This window comes from Echiichthys vipera (genome assembly GCF_963691815.1).
Source record: "Echiichthys vipera genome assembly, chromosome: 11".
NCBI lineage: Eukaryota > Metazoa > Chordata > Actinopteri > Perciformes > Trachinidae > Echiichthys > Echiichthys vipera.
This window is the reverse complement of record NC_139836.1, coordinates 14879402-14899316: the sequence shown is the minus strand read 5'-3', so window position 1 is coordinate 14899316 and position 19915 is coordinate 14879402. Positions and strand designations below refer to the sequence as shown.

Below are 19915 nucleotides of genomic sequence, written 5' to 3'. Positions count from 1 at the left end.
GGTTGACTTACTTTTAAAGTTGCACTCCGCACACGTTGTCAGTATGTATAAAGCTCTGTTATGATTAATATTTTGTTAATCATGGTTTTCCAACGGAAAGTAAAAAACACTCAGAGAAAGGGCTGGAAGTACATCTACACTTTCTCCCTCATAGAGAAATTCTAAACCTGGCCTCATCCCACACATGCTGTTTGCTTGCGCTAGGTAGCCTAGACTACATTCTAGCTTCTCCCAGAGGTTGACTGGTGAAACAGCAGCGTAAATCAGAATGGCTAAACATCAGAGAGATTCAGGCATTGGCCTACAGGTTTGAGCCAGCTTCAGATAGGAGGTGGCAGGGCAGCGGAGCCCCTAGGGCGGATGGCCGTCTCACGGGAGCCTTGCAAGCGGAAGGCTAGCTCATATCGATCAGACATGTTGTACTGGGTGACATGAACGTGGTTCATGTAGTGTAGAGTGATGTCGATACAGAAGTGCCAGAAACTGAAGAATTGTAAGGCTGGCTCCAAAAGCGAGTCAATCCCCATAGACCCCCATGTTAAAATGCCCAACTTTACTGCAGAAATAAACAGTTTTACAGCCTGGTACAAAAAACAGTTTTGGTCTAAATAGCTGATTTCCTAGTCCATGACATATACTACATTTCTGCATAATTAAGGGCGTACAGCTTTCAGTTACAGGTGGGTGCCGTCATAGGAGGCTAGCATAGACTGGCTTCATCGGCCCGCCTCAGCTCCATCTACACTCCACCTCTTTGCCCATTTGGGAGCTAAGCGGTATTTCGAAGATGGCAATGGCCAGAGCCACCCTCACTGAGCTTCACAATGGCCCTTCAGAAACCTGTTGGTGATGTCACAGAGACTGCAACTATAGTTTACAGTCCATGATAAAAATTCACTAACCCACCGAACGTGTATTAATCCACCACTGAAAACAGTCCCAAACAAATGCAAAATTTACTTCTGTTTGAGTAACATTTGCTAAATACAGTATATACAATATAAATCCTTTAAAACAGCTAATATACTGTATACTGGAGCTAATAGCCAGATATTAAATCAGGAAGACAGAAAGTACTGTGAGACTGCGGAACACAAATTTTGGATTTGGTATTGTTATGGAATTTGTTGGCAATAAGAAATACAAATTAACAATAGCCTTTAAAATATATCTAACTAGTATTTCATACTGTGTGTAATGTTGGTTAAACAGCTTTATAGTATGGCAGTAATTATAATGGGATACCTGTTAAATTCTCATGTATATCATCAACAAAATGGTGTACAAGAGATTTATTCATGAAACAGAACAATTTTACACTAATGTTTGTAGAAAATGTATATCTAATAACACAAGTTTACAAAAAACATTTACATTTTGTGCATTGCAAACTCTCAACAAAATGAACAAGATGGAAACCAAACACAGAAAGCATACATACTAACGACAACAAGGTTGTACACTAACACGTCCTCGATCCACAATATACAGTCACACAGTCACACTCTGTCTTTACAGACCTTCAACTGGATTCCATTTCAACCAACAATGTAAAATTTCACAACATCCATAAGTAATACTTGTGACTGACATATGAATGAAAAAGTAATTTGTATAAAATATTTTCAACGTATTTGATCTTCTTGACTCAGACTCTCTGTTGATGTCATATGTCACTTTCTAAATCTAATAGGAATCTGGTGCCTATTCATTTCACTACTTTTAAAACTGAAATTGAAACCCTGATCTAATTTACTTATTTTGTACATATAGTAAATTGTGCTTGTGCTATTAACCCAATTTGTAGCCAATTTGGATCATTTATAGGCTTCTATAGACGTAGGGTATGAGCGTTCAAATAATGTTCCACATGCACCAAAGTGAAATATCACTTGGGACAATAAGGCCCTGACTGAACAGCTAAGAAAATAAACAGTGGCTTTTGTAACATACACATACTACCAGAATTAACTTCCTCTGGCAGCTACTATCACATACATAAACACACATGCTGTGTGATGACTCACAAGCAGCTGATGTTTATCCTCTCCAAAGCTTTACGTTACAGTTAATGTGAAAGATTAACAAGGAAATGCATGACAACACTCAAAAACTATACGAGTTATCTTGCCGTTTGTGATATTTAATGATGCGTTTTGTCAGTGTAAACAAATAAATAATTATTTACAAACTCTAGCAAAATAAAAAAGATACAAAGGAACAAAAAACAAGCAGAGCATAAATAATTTACAAAAAGTAAATATAATACAGACTTAGTATAAACATCTTTGGCATTTACTAAAATGGCCTATTCAAATCGTTCTCCATGAAAAATAATATAAAAAAAACACATTCAGGAAAAAAGAGGAGGAGAAATAGTAATGGAGTTAAGACAGTAAATGATTACGCTTTGGTTACAGTTTATGTTTTTCAGACACTGTATAATTATCAAAGAATGAGCCTCTTAATCCCAAAAATACAGAAAAACTTTGTCACTTAAAAGTTACAAGAAACTGTAGGCAATCATATACAGCATGTAAGTGGTTGTACATTGACACCTTTAGAATGTAGACATAGGTACACCAGTTATAACTAGATAAACTCCTTTTTAAGGAAAAAACAAAACAAAAACCTCATCCTTTCTCATCAGTTGTATAAGTCAACAGAAAAACTGAAATCAGCCATGGTTTCCTATCCAGTGGATGAATTAAGGCAAAGCATGGAGAAGCATGGAAAGTGTCATAAATGTTGAAATGGATTTACCGATGACGTGATGTTTACTTTGAGAGATTCTTGTCTTTTGCCTTCTGATGTTTTTTTCTATCAGACTTGACTCAGTTATCTGTGGAAAGATTGAGAAAATTGCTTCCATTACCGTCATATTTATTATCAAAACTAGGACATTCAATGAGATTCACACAGTGAAAGTGCCAGAGTGCAGCAACAACACGTGCACTGTGCATAAAAAAAAAGAAGAAAAAAGCGTGTCTTCAGTAACTGCGGCTGTTATTGTGAAAGAAGCTGTAGGCTCATTTTCCACTGTTTAGCACTCAACACAAGATCTTAAGTCATTGGCTCAAGGTCTTTCACAATGCATCTGCAGCATTGTAAATGGACAAGCTGACAAGCAGAAACATAGCGTGACTCTTTTTTTTGCTTCAGCCAACACACAACACACAACCCTTCTCATCATTACCTTGTGAACACAGTTGGAAACTCCGGCTTATCTGAGGTTTGAAAAAGATGTTGAAGGTTTAAAGACTTAACCCACATTATTCAAAGATGAAGAAGGTTTTCTTCCCACTTTCTTCTCACATATTCACCACATTGTAATTATGTGTTCAAGCACTTTATGACACAATATAGCTATTTAAAGATTTACGTAATTGAACATTTCTGTATGTGTATATATATATATATATATATATATATATATATATATTTGTGCGTGTGTGTGTGTGTGTGTGTTTGTGTGTGTTTGTTTGTTGGAAAAACTAGCTAACCCCTGCCTCATTTATCCAAATGTTTTCTCTCCTGTGTTTCTGACTTATGAATTCATCTGTGAAAACATGCCTCGGGAAGAGACATGAAGGGAGAAAGAAAAGGCGGAAAAAAGAAAATGATTTATTGTGGCCTACTTCTGGGTCAATTCGGCACCATGGAAACAACCACAACAATGGAGCACACACATCCGTGGGAGAAGTTCATAGAATTTTGTTTAGAGATATTCTTTAAATATAAAGACATTGAATCAGTGCTAATATACTTAAAATGTATGTAACTTCAACAAAAATTGGCACAGAAACGTGGTTAAATCAGGAAAGTGAGTACATCAGTCTGCATGGTTCTGTGAATGAATGTGGGTGAATCTCATAATACCTGCTGCCCGCAGCTGCTTTATACGGTATGAAAAGCCTCTTTTTCAGTTTATTAAATCACCTGAAAACAACCCCAGGCTGTTACAGTATAACCATACAGACTTCTACACAAAAAGCCATTCCATGGATGTGCATGCTCCATTGTTGTGACTGTGACAAAATATCATCTCCCAAAATTTGTTATAGATAAAAAACAAAAAACGAAACTTGAGTCACGCAGGAGAAACGCAGGACAGAAAACCCTTTAGATTTAAAACATCTCACTTGCCTATCAGGGCTACCGTATAAACTAGCTTGAACATTAAGAGATGAACTGAGTCATGAACAGCTCCTCAGCATGGACAGAAGTGGGTATTACAGTATGAATCCTTCAACGCTAATAATCACGAATATCTTCTTTTTTCATATTGTTTCTGTTTTTAAAAATTAACATCATGCATGCAAACACATACACACACATCATTATTGGTATAAAAAAAACAAGAAACATTTATGGTTAGAAATTTTAAGTAATCAAAGTGTGTTTACTAACCTCTGCACTCATACTTGAGGTCGGAGAAGAACACCAGCTCTTGCGAGAAGACAAACAAGCCTAACCTTCCTCCAGCAAACGTCTTGTCATAAACTGGTCCCGAGTCAGCCATTATCTGTTTACCTTCATAGACCACAACCCTACAGAATACAAGATAGACATACACTTCTTAATGTGTTGAGATTATGATGCTTACTAATGTATGCTCTGTCAATACATGAACCACAAAAAAACTGCAGTAGAGAGACAAGAGTGATTACACAAAATACGCACTGTTGCTCTTTGGAGCACTGTAATCAAAGTTCTCACTGTGACATGAAAACGGCTGTTTTTGTTCTGGTAAACTCTCTTACCTTATGAAACCAGTCTTCGGTCTGTGGATGAGATGCCACCTATAGGCTGTGTAATCCTTCCAACCAATGTTTTTGGGGTCATGCCACAGAGTCCGCACCTATGTGAAATAGTTAACAACACTTAATACTGTGTCAGACTTTAAAAAAGACCAAATAGCATTTAGACTGCAGCTAACCTGTCCAGGAGTGTTGCCCGTGTGCCACAAAGCATTCCTGAGGTTTTCTCCAGTGCCAGTGGACGAGTTGACGACTTTGAGTGAAACGCCAGAGATGCCAAAGGCCTTGGAGGGCTTGTCCTCCCAGTAAGTCTGTGTGATCTGCTTCCACATCACTACATAAAAGCGCCCACTGGATTGGTAGCCGAACACAAAGCCTGCATAGTCATCGTCTCTGTCTGTGTTCACGTACATTGTTCCACTGAAGTCCACGGCGTTGAACTCATCAAAACCTGTGATGGTGCAAAAGAAAAATTATGCTAAATCTTGGCGCTGTGCCGTCAAATGGAGTTTGAAAACAGCAACACGTGAAATGGTTGTTGGGAGTAGAAAAGATATGTGCTGCTCACCTACTGCAATGCCCGGGTCAGAGTTTGCGGTCTGAACCAGCTCTTTACCCTGGTGTCTTACCACCCAGTTGGGATCAATTTGGGTGGTTCCCTTAGGATCCAAGTGGACCATCTGGAACTTCCTAAAGTCTGTGACACTGATGGCATTGTTCTCCGGACACACATCAAGAATATCTGGGATATTGTCGTTATCAAAATCATCTTTGCAAGCATCGCCTCGTCCATCGCCTGTTAAAAAAACCCAACGTAAAATAAATTAGTTTAATAAGATAAGATATGGTAAGATAGTCCTTTATTAGTCCCACAAAGGGGAAATTTCCTTTACACAGCAGCAAGTGGATAGTAAACATAGAAGAGGTATCACTAAGAAACAATAAATTGCAGAAAATATAAAAAAAATATGAACAACATAAGCACAGGGAAAAAAAAATAATAATAACAGGAATAATATTTACAATATTTTTAAATATTTTGACGTCACACCAAGGCACAGGGGAAAATATTACTATTCTAGTTTAAATTGGACATGCATGATTTGATCTGCATTTGATCCTAGTTTCCCATAGATTGGAAGACTCTCTATGGCAGCTAATGTGAGTCTCATAATAGAATCCCACTGCAGTGAGTGCTGAGGAGCTTCCAAGTTAACATTAAAGATGAATGGGGAAAATAGCAATCCCTCCAGGAAACTGGCTTTTAAAACCTTTGCCAAGTCTACTAAGGCAAATCAGCCATCTTTTCATGCTGTGACAACTTCCACTGATACTTGTAACCATCTGAAGCCTGAAGTCTATTAGAGCCAGACTGCAGGCAAGGAGCTCACAGTGGAAAGGGCGCCAATGGCAAATGAAGGACACTGTGTGGAAGTAGCTAGCTGCTTTCTGTCATCATCTTTGTTATTGCACAAGGGGATAAAGCAATGCTATCAAATAAACAATATCTGACGAGCTGTGAAAGTGTCAGTGTCCAGGGCCTTCCTACTTTACAGTCTGTTTCCAGTTACAAACAGCTCTACAAACTCCAGGTCTCCCGCTTAAATTGGGCACTGTGGATTAATCTTGAGCAAAGCCTAAAGGAAATGAAAAAAAAACTTCACAGCCTGGCGTGTGAAGTCATGCAGAATGACATCACCTGTGCCAACCTGGCCGTTGACTCTTTCCACAGCCACTACACAGTATTTCACACCTGCTGCAGTGGAGATAATTACTCACCATGAAAACATTTGGGAGAAGGCATACTGAAGCTTAACGTGAATAATGAGTACAAAGCTTGAGTGCATGGGGACCATGGGAGAGAGAATGTTTAAGCAAAATGACATAAAATACCGGGCTATTATACAAGCTTTGAATTTGGCTATATAGATGATCAATTAAGTACCGCTACAGTCTCAACAAGCCTTTCACATCAGGCCAAATTATATTTAAAGATCCCCTCCAGATATGTACTAAAACATATAAACACAGTCTGCTTGGACCAATAGTGTGTCTGAGATGTAGGCCCACTCTCAGTGTTTGTGCAGTGGTGGCTTGAAGTTTCAACATCACAAATGTGTAAGTTGAATAATGGACTAGGATTGACTTCTAAACTATTTTTGATGTCACACATCATGCTTCAAAGGCCCACCCCTTAAATTCTGATTTCTAGACTATATAATTTTTCCAAGAAAGCAACCAATAGCCTTTACTTATAGTCATTTTTAGTTTTTTTTGTGCTTACTATTTATATTTTGACTGAAAAGTACAGAATATTGGTGTTTCAGAAACATTGCATTAGTAACTGGCCAAGCATGCATACAACATGATGACAATAAACTCTATTGATACATGCTAAAACAATCCCTAATCTTGGTGTTTTCAACATAAGCAAGAGAACAACTGTCTAGTTATAGGTGTATTGGTTTTAGTTCACTCGTCTTACTTTTGTTATGAGTTGGCCCTATAAATAAAATTGAATTGAATTGAATTGGATGATTACAGCTTAGTAACTAACCTAATAACTGGCTTGATTTTTTTTTTAAGTTAGCTGCCTTTAACTAAGACAAATGTTAACACAAGTAATTTGTAGTTGAGTAGGAACAGTTCACTACTGCTTGTACCGTCATTTCTGTACTACTGCATTAAACAGTCGGTATGCCATTGGGCAAATGTGCAAAACGTCAACAGCGTGGCATGCGCTGGACACTGCAATCTTTAACCCCTTTAAATGTTACATCCTTACCATCGGAGTCCAGCTGGTCTGCGTTGGGTGTCAGTCTGCAGTTGTCCTTGTCGTCAGGTATACCATCATCATCATCATCGTAGTCACACGCGTCACCTTTGCCATCCTTGTCATGGTCAGCCTGGTTGGCGTTGGCCACATAGGGACAGTTGTCCAGGTTGTTCTGATGGCCATCTTCATCGATGTCCTGGTTATTGTCACACTGATCTCCCACAAGGTCATTGTCTACATCTGTCTGTTGGATAAATACAGCAGAGGTTAAGACTTCCTGTACCTACTGTTGTACTGGAACGTTATGTGATGTGATGTACTGATTACTGGCGATTGTTCTTCCTACAATGTGATGCAATTATGTGTGAATGGATAATAAAGTTTTCCTTATCTTATGTGTCATTAAATGCAGCATGGTACCTGGTCAGGGTTGTGCAACAATGGACAGTTGTCACACTGGTCACCAACTCCATCCATGTCGGTGTCCTTCTGATCAGTGTTGTACACATAGGGGCAGTTGTCGTTTTCATTCATAATATCTGAGGAAAGTTGATGACATTGTCTTGAGAGTTCAAATATAACAATTACAGTTTATTATTTGTTTAGGCTCGGCTATTTTACCATCTCCATCAATGTCCACTGCACAGGCATCCCCTTCTCCGTTGTGGTCGGTGTCTATTTGAGCGGGGTTGTGTTCATAGGGACAGTTGTCGCAGCGGTCGCCAACTTCATCCTTGTCAAAGTCAAACTGGCGAGGATTGTAAAGGAGGGGACAGTTGTCCTGTGGTGGAAAATACATAGTTGTTAAGGAATTCTTTGGGTATAAATGATCTGATCATAGAATTGAATGTGTAAAAAACTCCCGCACCCTCTCATCTAGAATTCCGTCGTTGTCATCATCTTTGTCACAAGCATCTCCTTGACCGTCTTTGTCAAAGTCTTCTTGTCCAGAGTTGGGAAGACTAGGGCAGTTATCCTGAAATAGTAGTGGAGGAGTTTTACAGGTAAAATAGTTTATAACCAATGCAGAATAGGCTACATCAAATAAGGTGATGGAGTTCAATAAAATACCTTCTTGCAGTGATATGTAGCATTGGCACCACACACCAGGTTATGATTGGGCCAGCCATCCAAGTCTGAGTCTTCTCCACAAATGAAGCCATCTCCAGCATAACCAGTCCTGCACTCGCACTTGTACATAGGGTCACTGAAGTGGCTGATGTAGATGCATTCAGCATACTTGTGACAGTTGTGGGTCTTGTCCTTGCATGGGTTCTCTGGCTCACATACCTAAAGAAATAAGCAGGACAGGTGGATTCTGAGATTTCTCACAGACCACATCCAATGATTCCTGATGACATGTTCAAGTCAAGAGAAGCCTACAGATCGTACCACTACTCTTTGGGAGGAAATCCCAAATTGAGGCTATTTCAAAGATTGAAGGTTTAAGGGAAATGATAACAAAGCCAAAGTGAGGGGCACTTCTGGGCACAGTTGATTTCATGAAATCCCATTTAAGGCATCACACATCCCACTATGACCCAATGTTGCCCCTTTATTGCAGAACAAGATATTCACAGCTGCCACTCATTACCAGAGGATGAACATAACTGCAGTTGGGAATGCCACTCCATGAGCTCATAGAGCAGAGAGTGACAGCAAGAACAGGCCTTTGATCAAAACTGTGAAATGGAGCCCCCCCCTAAATGCCAGTGATGAGACAATTCCCTTTTTTCCAAATCAATTAGGGAAATTGGGGCATTGTATCAAAGACAAGCAGCTGCAGAAGCCAACAAGTGACAAAATGGGATGGTATGCAAGGGCCAGTCAGAGTAGCACGGCAAGTTTTTTAGTTTTCCAGGGAGTAATTAATGGGACATATATGACATGTCGTATTACCTGTGATACAGTTACAATTGAACTGCTATGACAAGAGTGGAAATACTGGAAAGTTTTAAAGATCTAGTGGGCAGAGCTAAAAGTTAAGAAAAAAACGTACAAAACATTTTTCTTGACTAAAAGCACTGACATGTTCAACACCTACTGTAAAAATATAGTTTCAATCTGCGATGAATGTAACAGAGACATGGGACATATGTTTGTTGTTAAGAGTTGCCCAACTCTGCTCCTTCTCCTTCTGCTTGCTGATAATGTTTCAAGGTGAATCACATTCATATATGTTGGCCTCCTCTCACTGCTGTGTAAATACTCTCACTATAACAAAAAGGCTTATAAATCACCCAAAGTGCTGCGTCCATAATTCATAAATTTGAATCAGACATACAACAATTCACACACCTGCTCTTGAAAACCGAGCCTGGAGCTTTGTATCCTTTCTTTTGCTGCATTTTGTTCTCACCCCTGTTTGAATGGCATCCGATCAATAGTCTGTTATTGGCACTGAATGGGAGACTCACCTGTTTGTTCTTCTTGGCAGCCTCCACACCCATACCGAAAGGCTGGGTGCCCTTGTAGCGCTTCGGACAGGGCATGCAGTGGAAACCTGGATCGGTGTTGATGCAGCGCTGCATTCCACTAACTTTGAAGCAAACATCAGACACCATGTCACACTGCAAGAAGGAATGAAAAGCATCAGTAAAACGCAGACAAATATTTACATGAATGAAGTCTTAAATACACGTCTGGTTCACGCACATGAGAAAAACAGGAACTTTTACCTCATTGATGTCTTCACAGTGGGTACCATTTCCACGGAAACCAACAGGGCATGGGCCGCACTCCCAGGATCCATCTGGAGAGCTGTTGCAATCCACTCCCCCAAAGCATGGGTTAGACAGACAGCCATCTGCAAGGGATTTAGATGGCAAGAATGGGTACAAACAAGGTAAACTGATTTAAACACAACTGGATATATTTGTATGGCGTGTCTCCAAATCATTCAACTTTAATTTGCAATGGTTTTTTTCTCAACTAGATGCTCCCTTATACTCCATAAGTGACGAAACCTTTTTTTTTTTTTTAATTCTGTCAAGTTATATCTAACAATCGTAAAGTAAGAAGACAAAGAGTCTACAGTCCCTGGCACTATGCCACATAGACGCTTTAGGTCATATGATTTCACACAAAATGGGAGTCAGGAAGAGAGTCTTGTGAGAGTTTTTGCATATCTAGATTTACCATCTGGACATGACCATGCTTTGAGCTTAGAGCTAACATTAGCATACTAACACACTCACAGCTTGCATGGTGGTGTTTATCAGGCATAATGATTATCTTTTCAGCATCTTAGTTTAACATGCTAACATTTGCTTTTTAGCACTAAACGCAAATAACCGCTAAGCTTGTGTATAACATTAGTTTTGCAGTTATGTGGTTGACAATTTTGACTCAAAACCAGAAATTGGCTAGAAAGTAAAAAAATATGGAATTCAGCCTCTGGGGAGTATGAATGTCTGTACAAATTTCATTGCAATCCATGCAGTAGTTCCCATCCCTATAGCTTGCAGCTTGCAGCTTGCATGGCTAATGTTCTGGTGCTTACCAATGGGACAATCTTTTTTATTACAGCTGTCACTGTCACTGGCCTCCCCATTACACTTCTTGCCGCCATACTGAGGTTGGGGGCTGTTACACACACGCGCCCGACTTTTGACTCCCCCTCCGCATGTTGCTGAACAGGTCGCCCATGGAGACCAAGGACCCCAACCGCCATCAACTAAAAGATACAGAGATAGATGTGCCGTTGTTAATTTTTTACATAAAGCATTTAATTCCCCAAATATTTCATGTATTTCTTTCTTTCTAAGTAAAAATACAATTTAAAGTCTGATATCTGAGAAGCATCCAGAGAGTCAGAAGCCTAGAACTTAATACTACAAGAGAAAACATACTGAGCTGATTTTAGTCAACATTTCCTGAAAGACAGACAGGAGGCCAGTCCAAATCACATGGGGAATGTTGCCTCAGGGGAGCCATGAGGCTTAAGAAAGTCTGGTTGTGCGGCACACATGCTGCTGTAATGGAGATGCTGCTTTTGAGTGTTCCCTTAACACGCTGAAATACTCACTGGGACAGGGCTTGGCAGTGCAATGCTGAGTCTCTCTCCCATTTCCCTCGCAGTCTTTACCCCCCAGTTGTGGCACGGGAGCATTGCAGTGTCGTATCCTGGTGATCTGCCCTTCTCCACAGGTCACTGAGCAGGACGACCACGGCGACCACAAACTCCACCCTCCATCCTGGCGAACTGGGTATCAAAGATCAAACATATCAAGCACAGATTACCAAAACACATGTCAAGTATTATCCTCTAGATTTCCACTCAGTCAAATAGTTACAGACATGTATAATTTGCAAAAGCAAAGAAAAATGGCCACCACATTTTCTACAAGTAAACATTATGTGATGCTGGCGACGATGGCTCACTTTCAAAGATGTTCTAAGACGCTTGCGCCAGTATTTATGTCAGTGTGGGTAAATTATCCTCCAGTGGTTAGACTGATTCGGTCACTCACACAGATACAGTGTAATGTTAGCTGCAAGTAATAACACATGCGAATTCCGCAATTTATCAAACACAAAATTCATCAGTTTCGCCATCCACCTCATATAAAGCAAATCTAACTATCAAATTCATCACTCACTCACTCATCTTCAACGGCTTATCCATCGCGGGGGATCATATTCATTAATATTTTATATTTTTGCATGCCCAGTTGTGGTGAATCATTGCACTGTGGAACACCCTCTCAGCCAGTGTTGTATTCAGAATTAATTTTGACTGAGCACACCCTTCAGCCTCATTCAGATGGATCCATTTTCAACAGTTTTATGGAGGCGTTAACTCTGATCTTTTGTACTTTTGGAGATCTCATCTCATATTTAACTCCACAGTTCCATCATGTTCCTCCCTCTCTTATGTCATACTGTTATTTGTTTTAGATTATTGTGTTGTTGTGGCAATGGCAGATGCATATTTTGATCAAAACAATATTACAACACTAACAAGGGTTACTACTGGATGCCATTTATTTAAATGGTAAGTGAGTGACAGGAGATTTTAAAAACATCCTCACCACGGCTGTCGCATTTTCCCAGGCTGCACTTGCGTGTCTGGATAGAAGGTCCGGTGCAGGGGTTGCTGGTTGCGTCACATGACCGACCCCTTTGTTGAGTTCCTGTCCCACAGGTGACTGTGCACTCTGTCCACTCTGACCAGGGGGACCAGCCATCCTCACTATCTTTAGCTTCAAGAAGTAAAAGCACAAAGACTCATTTTAAGAAACACTAGCTTGCTCTTTAATGTGAAAACAGAAGGATAAAAGCAATAGTAAAGGATCATGACGGCCCTGTTTTTATTCTTTATGTCAGACTGTTTATCACATGACCTCATCTGTAAAACCCACAGTAACCACTCAGTTACAGAGTGTTGTATATTTCCAATAAATATGTGGTTCGCTCACAAAGACAAACTGGCTACAACAGTCCTGTGGTATTCCAGACGTAATACGTGTGGAACAATGTTTTTACAGCATATTGTACCATTAATTCAAAATAGCATGCAGGCATAAAACTACATGTGTTTATAATTGTGTTTATATGCTGAGCACATTGGCTAATAGGAGGTTTCAGCTACTTACGCAAACACACGGGGCAGCACTCGCCATCGATAAATGATGGGCTGGCACAGGCCACTGGGGGGCATGTAATTTGGTGACACACGATCTTGGACTCCTGCCATCAATGGATATTCGAGATGTATCAGGGTCATTGATATCCACAGTAAATCTGTCAATATTTTCATATGATTTGGCACTACCTGGCAGGTACATTTGGTGCAGCTGTCTACAACCCAGTCTTCCTTATCGTCAAACAGGCGGCCATCTTGCCAGCACATGTTTTTCTCTGAAGAGTTCTTCATCCTCCCAAGGGCCTCCTTCATGACTGTGTTCTCCTCTGTCTTAACAGACAACAACAGACAGCTTTGCAGTCAGAAAGGAGATCAGTCAAAAAGGATCAGGACACACTCATGATAAAGGTACACTGCATTCAATGAAGCATGTGAAGGTGCTAAACCTGCTGACAAGCTGATGCTAATAAAAGAGCACATGTGGGATTACTTTTCACCAGGTGTAAAGAGGAGTAGAACAATCTGCTCCTGTAGAAGTAATGTTGCTCACTTAAATATTACTAGCATACAAGTTAGATTGCTTATATTGAAAACCAGTCAAGCTAACGCACAAACATCACTAAGAAACAACTTTTCAATAAACCTCTCCATCCTCAGGCTCAGAGAAAACTTAAACGGACCAAAAAGAAGACTGATTCATTTTTAAATGAACTCAAAAAAGTACATCTACACAAAACCTACTCTATTATATTACCAAGAAAAATGTGAATTGTGTAATAATAAAATGTGCTTCTCTTTACTCCAAATTGCAAACAACATGTCTGTATATCACTAGTGTTTCTAGGAAAATAACCCATTGAAAAGGGCTGCTCAGTTGTAACCTCAGTTGTAACCGTGTAACCTCCAACCCAATTGGAGATCAGGGGATCTCTGGCTGGACTGCTGAACACTTGGGAGCTGTAAGTCGATAAACTACTGCCAAAGGTTTATGAGTATGTGTATGTGTGTGTGTGTGTGTGTGTGTGTGTGTGTGTGTGTGTGTGTGTGTGTGTGTGTATGTGTGTGTTTGTGTGAGTGTATGTGTATGTGTGTGTGTGTGTGTGTGTGTGTGTGTGTGTGTGTGTGTGTCAGCATCCTCCCGTTGGAAAAGGGAGGCAGCAGTGTGCAGCACTAGAATCTAAGACACCACTCGGTCTGGAAGAGCCTCAGGGACCCTTCTCATCCCAGACGTTTTTTTTTCCCAAGGTTCATGCCCAGACTCTTATTGCTGGGAGGCTCTCAGAGAAAACACATGGGCTGTTTAAACACAGCCAGACATTAGACTGGACCCCATCGCTGTCAGGGGAACACTTCCTATATCCACATGTAACATGTCATAAAATCTGTCTGACTCACGCTGCCACAGATAGCAGGAGTCAAACAGGTTCAGCCATCACAGGGAACTCTATAAACAGTCCTGCAGCTACTGACTGTTTCCTTTCAAACCAATGTAGGTTACCTCGTAACCTAATACAAACCCTGTACGTCCTGCCACACTGAGGATTGTATCATTTGTTTTTCTAAAATGTCTATGTTCATTTTCTTCCCTCACACAAAAACAGATTCCACCGATTTCACATTCATCACTGAAATTGGTCTGTAAAGCACAGCGGAAAAAAACGGGCAACAGCTTGTCTAAAACAAACAGAATGATTTAAACTTTGTCACTTCTACTACTTACCACTTTTTGCAAGCCATCAATAAGGTTGCTGACGACAACACGTAGACCTTTGAGCTCCTGGAACATGGTGCTAAGTTCCTCGCAGGAGCGCTCACACATATCTGCACCCATATCGTCTGTCTTCTGACCTATGATGTTGGTAGTGATGGAGGGACTCACGTCCAAAATTTCTGTGCTCTCACTCACAATATTAGCATCATCTGGCAAATAAAGAGACAATGTAAAAGCAAATTAAAAAAAATAACCAAATGGAAAAGCAACACTGGCGGTGGCAAACATATTTGAGAGATATGATGATTGAAACACAAGGACTCTGAAAAGAGTGATTTCCTGTTTTCCCATGGCCAGCAAAAAGATCACAACAATGTCATGATTACAATGTTTATTGTGTTCCCAAAAACAGATGTTCAGTGAGCATGTGTTTGATTTAAAAAAATGTATCTGTTTGAAAATGGTGATGGTAAATCTTTCCGCCAGCGGGGACAGAAAAGGTTAACCGTGGGATTGGGTGGCAGAAATCTGGGTGTTCCTGGAGTGATGAGAAACCAAACCATTCCAGTATAAACTTCACAGACAAGAGTGACCACACAGATGGAGCCTGTGAAGCTTGTGGTCTTATCCTTAGAGCTGATCAGTAGCACAGGCACTAAAGATACCTTCGTTTAGATGTCAACATTTGCAGCATTTATCATTCATTACTAACACCTGATCTTAAGCCACGACTTGTTCATGGGGCTTACATGTTGAGTCTTCTTATCATGATGAGCTGTAATGCAGAAAAAGCAACACACGAGGCACATATCAATACTTCATGGAACGCCTGTCACTCAGCCAAAGCACAGCACTATCTGCAACTGGTTTGGATCTTGCTATGTAAATTGGTGAAGATTAATAGCAGACCGGGGGACTCTAAATCAAGCTGTCGTCCAAATTTCCCAATGATATTCCGCTGTAGCCTGTGCTATGTTTTCTTTCCCTTTTAGTCTGCTAGATTCATTCAAATCTCATGAGGGCTTCACGCCAAGCGTGCGTGAGAACACGCGCAAGCTTGTCTGTGAAAGCATTTACACATTCTTCTCTCCCTGATAGGCATTCTCTTATTTTCTCAAAGCAGATAGAGCATATTTAAAATCAAAAAGAGAGAAAAGCTTGGGTAGTTTTCATACTGCTCATTTATTTCCACATGACAGTTTTTATGAGCGTGGGTTGTGTGGGTTTATGAATGACTTTTGGCATTTAAATTTCTACCAGTGCAGAAGCTTGGTACCAGCCAGCATGCAGAAGACTTTCAGGCTTTGGTGACATTTGCTCAACAAATAAACTCAGTCAGTTGGAATTCAACACTGCTTGTACCAAACACACACACAGAGACTGCATATGGATCTGTTTCCCTAATCTGCTTACCTTTTTAGCTTTGATAATTATTGATAATTATATATTCACTCAGATAGCTGTATCTTTTTAGTAGCAACTGCTCTTCGTGTGAGCCCCGCTGAGGATCACACGATACTATCCCGCATGCAAGCAAAGCTTCAGCTGAGAAAAGGAACCCAATCAGCCAATTCATGACTTCACTGTGTGTGTGCGTGTTTGTGTGCGCAGCTGGAAGTGGAAGCTCCCCTGCTCTGCACTATAGCATTTACTTTCTCTTTTCTATTTTCTTTCCCAGGGCATTATCCAGAGTCCACTGCCAATGGAAATAAATGTAAGCATCTGTATCTCCTTTTGTTCACCACAAACACTGCTCGATCTCAGGCCACTGCATCCACACTGATGTTTCCGTAAATATGAAGTAATGGTGGGAGATCTTGCCACATATCAAATCTACGATTTTCTTGATCCACTTACAAAAAAAGATTTAAAAAAAAACCCTACCAAATTCATACAAAGGGAGTCAACTGAGAATGCTAAACTGTTTGGTCTGGAAAGCTGCTGTGGTTGATACTTAACAAAACACAGATACCGTGCTTTGAAGGGTCGCATGTGGAAGAATTTCCAAATCACATCTGCAAGGTATCGGGCTTGAAACAGCTAGCAAATATAATTATTTTGACTCATCATTTGGCTTATGAAAATAACATAAATAAAAATGGTTCCCACTGCTTTGGGTAAAGCAGGAACCTTTGAATGCTGGTTTAAGCACCTTAAAGAGAACCACCAAAAAATACCTTACCTTGTTTAGCCACCTCGCAGTCTCTGCTCAGCAGGACGTCTTCCACCGTGGTGTCAAAGATAAAATGCACATTCTGCAGAAGGCCCTGTTTGGTAAGAGATAATGTTACTATTAGATCGTTTGGCTACTTTGATATATGTCAGAATCGTCCATTTTCTATACCTACTTACTCCTGTTCAAGCTTGCATTGGGAAACAGTCCAACAGACGAACATATTCTCTCTTGACCTTGTTGTCACACTCAATTTTACACACAAGGGGCAATTTAGAGTCTAAATTCGGAACACAGGAAGAACAGGGAAACACTGAGCCACTCTGCCACACTTTTAAAGAGGGAGTGTGCCTGTCTCTATGTCTGCAAACTGTTTTTAAAAGTGAGCCTTTATGATAAGTTTATTTAAGACCACAGTTTCTTATAACAAGAAGTGACACAATATTCTAAGGTCATTAAAGAAAAGAAAAGTCACTCAGGGACTGACGTAGAAAGGCTTAAGTTTACAGATCCCGAGGAATCCTTGACTAGCTTTATAAGCCGTAGTCTCTGTCTTACCCTGAAGTGGTTCTCCCGGATGGATCCCTTTGCAACATACATGCGGCTTCCCTCAGCCTGCAGGTGCTCGTAGAAAGGCTCATCCAGGATGAAGCTGTCTATGAGGCTGCAGCCAACAAACAGGTTTGCATTCTCCCCATGAACATGAAGTGTGATATTCTTCCACTGTGAGTCAGACAGGTCCACATCCTCGAATGAAACCACATTCTGGGAGCCGTCCACCCAGTATACCAGATCCAGAGTGTTGGCCCGTCCATTAGACACAATCTCAAACTGCCGCTGGCCATTGGGGCTCTCCAAACCGATCAGGGTGCCCCGTGAAGCGCGGTCCTGGCGTATGCTGGCTACAAACACAAAGCCCTCATTGTTTTGGATCTGACGTAGTATTTGTTTTAGTATGGGGGGGCTCACTGGGGGCAGGTGGTCGAAGCGTATGAAGCGGTAAGCAGGAGCATCTGAGTTTTGGCCCCGGAACTGTTTGGCCCCCAGAGTCTTGCGAGTTATGTGGGAAATTTCAAACAAGTCGAATGATGTCTCATCCTCCTGCTCACCATCTACAAATCAGACAGTTATTGGACAGTTATTTCCAGGGAAAAGAATAAGACTTCATAAGCCCTTAAAAATAGAGAATAGGTATTTTTAAAGGACAAAAGAACAAGGGGGGATAGCAAAATACTTCTCTGTAATGCATGATTGCTCCTCAAGTTAGTAAGCCCCACTAAACTGAGGAACAATCATCCATTGTTATTACAGTAATTTATAAGTTTGTCCACTTACCTTGAGGTAATGCGTGGAGGAAGTTAAATGATAAGAGCAGCAAGAAGAGACTTCTCCTGAGTATCATATCTCCTTCAAAAAAAAAAACATCAGACATGTTTTATTATTGATAATCGTTTTTATGACAATCTTTTATGTCAAGTCCTGGGTCCATCTCAAAGAGTTTGCACTTGAGCCTCCCAGTGAATAATTCGATAAAGATAGATACTAATGCTACGATAAAAGATCAAATAAATCCGGCTCATCATATACTGTTTACAGCATCCCACGCCTGTACAGTCGCATGCCTCTCTTTTGTACCCTGTGGAGGAATAATCTTATAATACTATTTAAGTGTTCCTAGTCAGATAACACATAAATAACGTGCAGCGCGGATCGATTTCTCTCATCTGTCCACATAGAAAACTACAACGATAGTGCCGTCCATGAAACTTACCTGACGAATGCTGTCTTATGTTTTAAATTTAGTCAAATATCCGACAACAAGAAAACGAAAAAGGTAAGAAAAAAAGCCGGTGATTAAATGAATGAGAAGTGGTATCTCCTGTAAACCTTGTGCGTAAAAAGCGTAAAGTCCACTTTGGTTCACTACATCCACAGTCTGCAGGACTAAAGGCACAGCAGTGACTGAGCTGAGGCATCCACCTCCCTCCTCTTATATATAGAGGTTCGGAGAGAGCCTGTCAATCAAACTCTTTTGGGTATGAACCGTTTGTGACCGATAGTTAAGCGACAGCGTTACGTAATTTTCTTAATTATAATGGCGTCATTTTCGTATCCACGCACGCGCACAGAAGCTGGGTGGTGTGTGTGTGTGTGTGTGGAGGGGGGGGGGGGGGGGGGGGGGGGATGCCCACCATCCCCTTCCTATCAAACCCACCTTCCCTTCCCTCTGTGTCTGGAGATGATTCACTTTCGCTGGGAAGATAGATGGAGAAAGGTGGGCTGTTTAACACTGGAGGGGGAAAAAGTTATGGTGATGAAGGCATTGTTGTATAAGTGTTATAGTAACGTTATTCAACAATATCATATACAAGTGTGTTATATTAAAGTATAATAGCTGTAGCAGCACTTCAAAAATACAAATAATAACAGCGGAATTATAATACATTCAGATATTTGGATAAAACACTTTTCCGGAATCGCATAGGTTATTCTTTTTAAAGAAAAAACATACAGCATACAGTTGATATTTTGAATATATGGGTGACATTATTTACAGTGATACAGTGTTATTATTCAAAACTTGGATAAAAAAAAAACTTAAAGTGAGTATCCTAGTTATGTCTGAAATGTGCGGCAAAAAAAGAACATGAAAATGACCTCCAACACAATAGATACTTTGGATGCTTCCACTTTGCTGGCAAGCATTGTCTTGCGCCTGGAGATTGTGATATTTTTGCCAAGCCTTCCCTACATGGTGTCGGGGAAAGAAAAGCTGATACGTCTCATTCTTGAAGCCCTGTAGTGCTGGATGTGGGTAGGCCTTTGTGTACCAATAGCATACGTCTCAGGGATGGAATACGTCAATTGGAAAAGTGCATTCCATTTAGAGGAAAAAAAAGGGGGTGAA

The 19915-nt window shown here is 40.5% G+C and overlaps 1 protein-coding gene across 2 annotated transcripts; it reads right to left on the bottom strand.

Annotated features, from left to right (window-relative positions):
- Positions 1 to 1277: 1277 nt before the first annotated feature.
- thbs2a (thrombospondin 2a) lies at positions 1278 to 18946 on the bottom strand. 2 transcript variants are annotated; one of them, XM_083922787.1, is made up of 23 exons: positions 18779 to 18946; positions 18343 to 18414; positions 17566 to 18119; positions 17017 to 17101; positions 14844 to 15043; positions 13313 to 13453; positions 13134 to 13227; positions 12570 to 12740; positions 11564 to 11740; positions 11039 to 11212; positions 10215 to 10342; positions 9954 to 10106; positions 8608 to 8826; positions 8405 to 8512; positions 8158 to 8317; positions 7957 to 8075; positions 7546 to 7780; positions 5329 to 5556; positions 4940 to 5211; positions 4764 to 4861; positions 4411 to 4550; positions 3197 to 3227; positions 1278 to 2842 (listed from the first exon to the last, which is right to left on the bottom strand). In XM_083922787.1, the coding sequence occupies exons 2-23, from the start codon at positions 18407 to 18409 to the stop codon at positions 2839 to 2841; spliced, it is 3558 nt and encodes a 1185-aa protein (XP_083778913.1). In that variant the 5' UTR covers positions 18410 to 18414; positions 18779 to 18946; the 3' UTR covers positions 1278 to 2838. The 2 variants fall into 2 exon arrangements, with proteins under 2 accessions (XP_083778913.1, XP_083778914.1); XM_083922788.1 differs by lacking the exon at positions 3197 to 3227.
- Between the last annotated feature and the right edge of the window lie 969 nt (positions 18947 to 19915).

Excerpts from the sequence above, each read along its gene's own strand:
- thbs2a (XM_083922787.1), bottom strand. The coding sequence starts at position 18,409 with ATGATACTCAGGAGAAGTCTCTTCTTGCTGCTCTTATCATTTAACTTC. Across the intron at positions 8,827-9,953 it reads CTGCCAAGAAGAACAAACAG|GTATGTGAGCCAGAGAACCC; the intron begins GTGAGTCTCCCA and ends TTATTTCTTTAG. Across the intron at positions 7,781-7,956 it reads TGTTGCACAACCCTGACCAG|ACAGATGTAGACAATGACCT; the intron begins GTACCATGCTGC and ends TTTATCCAACAG.